Source organism: Drosophila serrata, unplaced genomic scaffold (genome assembly GCF_035046125.1).
Source record: "Drosophila serrata isolate PLE 108 unplaced genomic scaffold, ASM3504612v1 contig_276, whole genome shotgun sequence".
Lineage (NCBI taxonomy): Eukaryota > Metazoa > Arthropoda > Insecta > Diptera > Drosophilidae > Drosophila > Drosophila serrata.
The window spans coordinates 4,215,778-4,223,708 of record NW_028257174.1 but is presented as its reverse complement, the minus strand read 5'-3'; the positions used below and the strand labels follow the sequence as shown (position 1 = coordinate 4,223,708).

The 7,931-nt window shown below is 35.9% G+C and overlaps 1 protein-coding gene across 1 annotated transcript; it reads left to right on the top strand.

The window, feature by feature from the left end:
• Positions 1-942: 942 nt before the first annotated feature.
• LOC110179423 (uncharacterized) lies at positions 943-3,006 on the top strand. The gene has a single exon (XM_020946952.2). It carries the CDS (start codon positions 1,004-1,006, stop codon positions 1,820-1,822), a length of 819 nt encoding a protein of 272 aa, XP_020802611.2. The 5' UTR covers positions 943-1,003; the 3' UTR covers positions 1,823-3,006.
• Positions 3,007-7,931: the final 4,925 nt, after the last annotated feature.

Genomic DNA, 7,931 nt, shown 5'->3' with positions numbered 1-7,931 from the left:
TTTTCCACTTTTCAGTCTGTCATATATCTTTGATTAAAATTTGTTCCTACACTTTTAGATACATTATAATAAAGAGAAATGTAGCTTTTATGCTCCAATTAAATTTTTAATTGTTAATATTTTTTTATTATTTGTCTTTGCACAAATCCGTTCCCCAGCTGCTTATGATTTCATAATTAAAAGCTATTAAATCAGTCCAATGACTTAGTCATGCATGGAGTATATTCGCGAACATTTAAAAGGAATTTTTTAAGTAAAAAATATTAAAAAGTTACTTTAAAATTCAAAATAATAATCTGTGCTTAGTTATATTTTAAATTATTTTCAATTCCCATAATAGCAATTAAAATCTATATTTAAAGCCAACTTAGTGGAATTAGGGGAGTTTTATTATATATTTGTTGAAAATTTATTGTATAATATTTTGATAATTATGTAAATTGTTGTTTACGTTATTTTCTTAACGCGCTATTCGCGTTAAATCGTCTCGTGTAAACGTGCTGCACTGAGAGCAAACACCACTACTCCCACGTGCTCTCTTACTGCGACGGCGCGCAGAGAGCGCTCGAGAGAGCCGCTCCCAACCGAAGTACACTGAGGGAAACTTGGTACCAATACAAAATTCCAAGACTCATAGAATGACTATTTTAACTTTGATTAAATATTACCAAAATGTTTAAGGGCTTGCTTCGTGCTTTAACAACTTATAAATAAATAGTTCATACAAAACGCATGTCAAATTTAATTTTAATTTAGAAATATTTATGTACATACCTCTTTAGATCCACATTTGATATATTAAAAATCCATTTGAAGAATTTTAAGCCATTTAAAAATGCAATTTCTGGATAGGGCCAACAGCGCATATGAGTAATTATCCAGTTTTTGTTGCTTAAAGATGCACTCCAATTTTAATTAAAAAGTAATTAACGCCTCTCTATTTTTCTCACTGTGTACACTCCCGCCAGCCGGCCAGCGTATAAGTAGAGGCGGCGCAAGCGAGATGGCGTCAAACCGAACTGAACCATCAAACGGTAAAAGGTGCGCGCAGCGAACAAACAGCACAGAAAAAAAAGAATACAACAAAAAACACACACACAAAACGAACACTGAACGCAAAGGCAAACACACGCAAAGCGGCAAAACGGAAAATACGACAAACAACCGCGTTTCTTTATTTTTGTTTTGTGTTCTCCTTTCGTCAAAAGGTGAGGAAGCTAGAGCTAAACGATCGCGTGCTAACACCAAGAGAGCAGAATTCAAAGTGATCGAGATGGCTTTCATGATGCCAGTTATGAAGAACAACTATGACATCTACAAAGACACGCGCTCCCGCAAAACCTCTGAGTGTTCGAATGCGAGTAGTAACGGGACCACCGCTCTGGCCACCGCTCTCGGCACGCCGTCGCAGCAGCAGTCACAGCAGCAGCAGCAGCAGCAGCGTCGCCGCAAAGTGTCCGAATGCAAATCAGAGAGTTTCGCCACCTCTCCCTCGCACGGCCAACTGGGCGGCTCCAGCGCCCATCGCATGCAGATGCAGCGCTGCCACAGCTCGCGCGCTTTTCCACGCAACGCGTCGCGCAGCTCCCACGGCTCAATGCAGCAAATTGTCTCGCCTACGCGCTCCAGTCCGCCCAGCCGCTCGAATACAGCCTCTGCTCTCGAGCGTCAAGCGGCCGCCCAAAGCCAGCAGCAGCGTCAGCAGCAGCAGCAACAACAGCAGCAGCAGCAGGAGTCCTCCAATGATTATACCAAATTCCATTTGCGACTTGTCGATAAGCTGCGCAAATCATTTCGCAAGGATAGCGGTAAACGGTCATGAGGGCAACGCCATCACAGCAGCAACAATCAAAACAGCAACAACAACAATTACGACAACAACAACCATGCCAGTAGCAGCAGCGTTGCCCTCCTCCACGGCAGCGGCAGCGGCAGCGGCAGCAGTAGCAACAACAACATCGAGTCGGGAGAGAGAAGAGATGCCGCCGCTACCTGTGCCAGAGAACCAGCAGAGAGATCGACAGCAGCCGAGAGATCATCGTCGTGCGAAAAGGACGAGAGACGACGGGAGCCGGCGAAATTCCTGGGCGAAAAGGAGACCGCAGCTGAGGGCTCATTTGGAGAGCCACATGCCGGCAGCAGAGGCATGGTCAGTCGGTTGGGGCAACGCTTTCGGCGTTACTGTAAACTCCTGGCTCCCAACAGCAGCGCAGCAGCGACAGAGGACGAAGCCGATGCTGAGGCCTCGACAGAGGGGGGAAGCTGCTCCATGGAACAGCTCACCGGCAGCAGTAGTCGGCGTCGACGGAGCAGCAGCATTGGCAGCGCCAGCAGCCGGCTGAAGATGCGACTACGACGGTGCACATCGTCACCAGGATAAGGCGATGCGAGTGAGATAGGTATAAAATGCAGCAGAGCTGGCTAATTACAAACTAGGTCGCGAGGGAAGGAGAACGAGAGAGAGGAGAGACTGGGAGAGCGCGTAAGCGAAGAGAAAGGAAAGGAAAGGAAAGGAAAAAGAAAGGAAAGTAGGGGCGCAGCCAAGGGGATATGGGTAATGACAAGGCGTGGAAACTTAAGTTAAACCGCGTTACTTTTAAGTTGGCGTGACGAGTTGTTGTTAGTGGCAATGATTTTTTTGAATATAAAATACATATTATAAAATATATAAATTTCGGTGTACATATGCAAACTATTTAAATAATAACCGTTATAAATACAATTTAAAGTCTCCCTTACCAATTGTATAATTATATTAATTATATTGTATGTATGCCACGGCTTCCAAACGTAGAACATATAGAAACAAATGTCCCAAATTAAAAACACCCTTTTTTGTAAGCAATTTTTTTTTCGAAAATCAACCCGACAAATTTGCAACTGCAACTGCCAAATTGCATTGTATAACAAAGACCACAAAAAGAAAATAAAAATAAATTAAATAAAATAAAAACAAAACATTTAAGGAAATAAAATAAAAAGAACCAAGGAATTTATATCACTTAATTTTGTGTTTATTTTTACACCTGTAATTATATAATTACAAAAGCGCAATTGACAATATACTTTTTAAGCAATGCGAACAAAAAAATTAAATAAATAAATACATGAAACAAAAGTATAAATAATCAAAACAACAAACGAAACAGCTGAATACAGACTTGATGTTATATCGTATGATATATAATATATACATATACTAACAAATATTATATATATACAAAAAATGTACCTAGACAGCTACTTTTAAGCAACAAAAAGAATTAAAATTATCAGTTTTATTTTCCTTTTTTTAATATTATTTAAAAAGAGTTGTTTATTTTTTGTCTTAGTTAGTAATTTTGTAATTACACAAACATACACAGCAAACGAAACACAAGAAAATAAATAAAAAGTAACAAAAACTATATATATATGAGAAAAAAAAAACTGTGTAATTTTATTTGCACGGGAATGCATTTTTAAATGTCAGCAAAGGGAGGGACAGAGAAAGAGAGCAAAACTGCAGCCAAGTGCGCAGAATATGCGTTATATGGTAGATAAAGGGAGGGGTGGGGGGGGGGGAAAGGCCACCGAATTCTGCCGCAATTAGACCCACTCTCACCCACTGTACAGCCGTCTCGCTTGCACATTACACTACGTTGGCCGCGAGGTATGCGGAAGCTGAAGATGAAGCAGAGATGGAAAGCAATGAGAAGGCAAATGAAAACCAAGATCGACTAACGGTCCCAGGTACAGTGAGCCCTCGGATAATTTTATAGAGCAAAATGAATATAATATATAATATATTTTATTTTGATTTTAAACCTTTCTTGGTGAGAAAATTACATAAATTATAAGTTATATTTAATTTAATCTTGTCATATGAATATTTTGTATTTTTTTACATACCTTGTTATCAATATTTCTACCTTTATTATATTTTTATCTGAAGTAAACATTATCTATTGTGTTTAATTATTTTATTAATTTATTTTTATTATGAGTATTGATATTTTATTATTTTATTTTATTTGATTTTATTGCAACATGCTTCACAGCGCATCACGCATACCTGAACCCGTATTTAGGGCGCCACGGTCGGGCCGAATCAACCTTGACCTTTGGACGCAGCATCGGCAGCAGCGGCGGCAGCGACGAATTGAATTGCCTGAAACAATTTGGCATGTGTCATATTGCTAAAATGGGCGGGGCTGTGGGGGGGTGGGCAAAGGGGGTCTTCTCTGGGCCACTTCTATGGTACACATATAAAATCCGGACAACTGCTACGTAGATAGATGCTCGAATGAAAATAATTTCTAAAGTTTTCAGCGATTCAATTTCAATTAAGAAACCAATCAAAGGGTAAAAAATATACTATAGCAAATATATATGATATAAAATGGGGTATTTTTAATTCAAGGAAATTATTTATTAAATATTAATTACGTTTTATATTATTTAATAGAGAAATGATAAACGAAACAGTCTTTTTTCGAATATATTTAAACATTTTAATCTAAAAATAGAGATTTTTTAAATATTACCATATCTTCTAGCGCACCTTTTAATAACAAATTCATATAGTATACTTACATTGTTTCTCCCGCTATCTGCTTTTGTTTTCCCACAGAGTTTTGTCGAGTCAGATTCTCTTATCTGTGATATATATTTTTGATTTTTGTTTTCATATTCTGGGTGGCTTTCCGAAAACCAGTTCGAGGCGGTTTTGCTTCTGGCTGTGGTGGGGATCCGGCAGATTTTCATGTTCTCATGATGGGGGCTATAAATGTGGGCTATGCCGGAAAGATATCGAGCGTTAATATCGCAGATAGACAACCAATTTTATGCTATCATAAATGTCGGAATACTATAATTTACCACATTGTTTTTTTAGTGTACTTTATTTATTTGTAAATAAATGTATGTAAAATAATATTTAAATTAGATTTAACAAGAGAGAAAACTAACTTAGGGAAGGCAAAGTTTATAAACCACTGCAAGCTGCAATAGAATTATAGAATTAAATGGAAAATTTATCATAAAAATATATTATTATATATTAAAATATTCAATATTTATCGAAATTTTTGTATGACAATTTTTTTGACTCAAAACTGCATTAATTTCAAATCGGAAAGCTTTCCCATGTTAGTTTTTATTGGGTTTATAAATCTGTACACTCAATGTAATATTTTAAAAAATTCAATTTTTTCTTAATTTTTTTACAATTTAAATGATGAAACCCCTTATAAAATTTTGAAAAAAAAGAAAATTGTATTGACAATTTTATATGCTAATTTTGGGCTTATTTTGAAGTTTTTTAAATCTCATAACTAAGCCAAAAATGCATTTATTTTAATTCGGAAAGCTGTTTTATGCTAGTTTTTATAGCGCTAACAAATCTGTATACTCAGTTTTGAAATTTTGAAATTTTAAAATTTTGTCAAATTTTCACATTTTAAGAGATGAAAAATAACGTTTTAAAAAATCTTGGAAAAATATGAAAAATTTTTTTCGGTCGGATATGGCTTAAAAGATTTGCCTGTTGATGCTGATCAAGAATATATATGATTTATAGGGTCGGAAATAACTCCTTCACAGCGTACAAGCTTCTGATTAAAATTATAATACCTACATCTACTGATTTTCCTCATAATAACTATCACAATGCTATGGAAAATTTTTCTATTCAAATTAAATCTTTATTATTTGAGCTCAAATTCATTCTCAATTGGATTATTACTTCTGTTTATGTCTGGGTTATGATATGATTTACATATGATGATACAATTAGTCAGTTGATTTCTGATTCCGTTGAAAAGTAATGCGATGCCAACCCATAGCACACTCTCATAGGTTATATCACAAACTGTGGCGCTCTGTGGTTGTGCAATTTCTTCTTTTCCCAATGCCAATTGAACAACACAGCCCCCTTTTCCACCCGGCCTCTTTGTTTTTGCGTTTTCCATTTTTCATTTTCCACTTTTATTTCGCATTGTCAGCATAAACAGCTCATTCGACACATCGTCAAAACAATAATAAAAGCGCTCATTGAGCTGGTCATGGGATATATAGACATATATATATATATTTTTTTTTTAAACCAGACAGCCTGGGTAATATTTATTAAACAGTAAATAGTTTGTTTTTTATTTTTGTTTATTTTTATTCTTGCCAAAAAACCTTGACATTGTGTATTTATTTATATTTATTGTCTTGCTTTGGTATTTCTCAAAAGCTGCTTTGCTATTTTTCGCTCTGATGCATTCACTTGTTTATTTTTTTTTTATTCGTTGTTCTTAACATAGTCCTTGTAGCGCTTTTAGTGCTATTGTTTTAAGTAGTTTGTTGTTAATTCTTCTTTTGCTTTGTTTTATGCACTTGCATTTTTATATACCCTTCTTGAAGGTAAAGGATATATTATTTTTCGTAAAGGATATATTGAGATAAACTGTTTAAAATTGATCTTGTTGAAACCTTTTATTAGAGTCTTAAATGTTATTTAGTTTTAATTTAGTTTGAAACAATTATAAATATTTAATGTATCTATGTATCTATGTATCTATTCCTACGTGTGTATACTTATCGCTTATATCCCTCTGCCCGTTTGCTTTTATTGTTATTGCTTTTGTTTGGTTCTCACTGGTTCTTGTCACTATATTTCTTTTCCTTCTTTTTTTTTCTATTTTACTAATTTACAAATCACTCGAAGCTGTGTCAAGAGGGGAGGTGGGAAAAGCGAAAAACCATTGTGATTTTTATGCTTATGCGAGGCAACAGGTTTTTCATTGGAATTAACCCCTTGCCACCCCCTCTTCCCCAACATCCAGCCTAGTTTTGTGCTTTGTGCTTTCGTGTTTTCGTGCTTTGCGCGTGCCGCATTCAATTGATGAACAATTTCCAGTTCGATCCTCTTATGGATGCGACACAATGACGACAATATATTGATCTTTGTTATTGTGATTAATTCGATATTTTGCGGTTGGTCAGTTTTAAGAATTATCTAATGTTTTTTATACCCTTCCAGGAAACATTATTCATTGCTTTGTTTTTATATTTAATTCAAAGATAATTTTTGAATCAGTAAAGTTCGAAACCTTTTCTGTGTATTTATCTTAGTTTTTTAATTAGTGATTTTTTTATAGATTTATTTACAGAGACTTTTGTTTACTATGCGCCTCGTGTTTGTCTCTTTTTGGCAGCCGTAAGTGTTTACCCGCGATCTGCTTTTTAACCCCCAAAGATCAAGGTGAGTTGTATAATCACTAATCGCTTGACGTCACCAAGAAAATAGGGGGAAGTGATGGGAAAGGACTTGCCTCAACCAAGGATGCCATGTCACGTCCTGCGCGAGAATTAGCGACCGGCGAACGGCAAGTGGAAAACGAGATAAGCTCACTTAAGTGCGGCCAACGAGGATAAGCGCAAGGATGTGCGCGGCAACGAGGACAAAGACAGCCTCCTGTGGCGAACAGGAGACACAGTTTGCTAAGAGAATTATACTTAATAATATTATTAAATTAAATCCAAAGGGTTTTAAAATATTAGAAAGTCTTACAAAGGATTTTAAAGGTTTTTTATATATAAAAACCCTTAAAACAGGTATTTATTAGTATGCTATTAATTAGGTATATGCCAAATTCTAGACAAAATTGTATTCTTTTTACAAGTTATTATAATTGTAAGTAATATTTATAAGTAGTTCCCCTTTCAAGCTAACTTTTTCCCATAATTTTAATCAATATCCAAGACATTTCTTCATTATAACGACTTGAGATACTTCACTGTCACGTGCCTCTCGTTATCCGATTTCTTGCTGAGCTCATTGAAATATACGAGTGCTTGGCTCAATCAGGAATTGAATTAATGTCCTCAATCGAACATTCTTCCTGTACGCCCCGCCCTTCCGTCCATACGCCCAAAAACTGAATGGAAAATTCCCAAAAAAC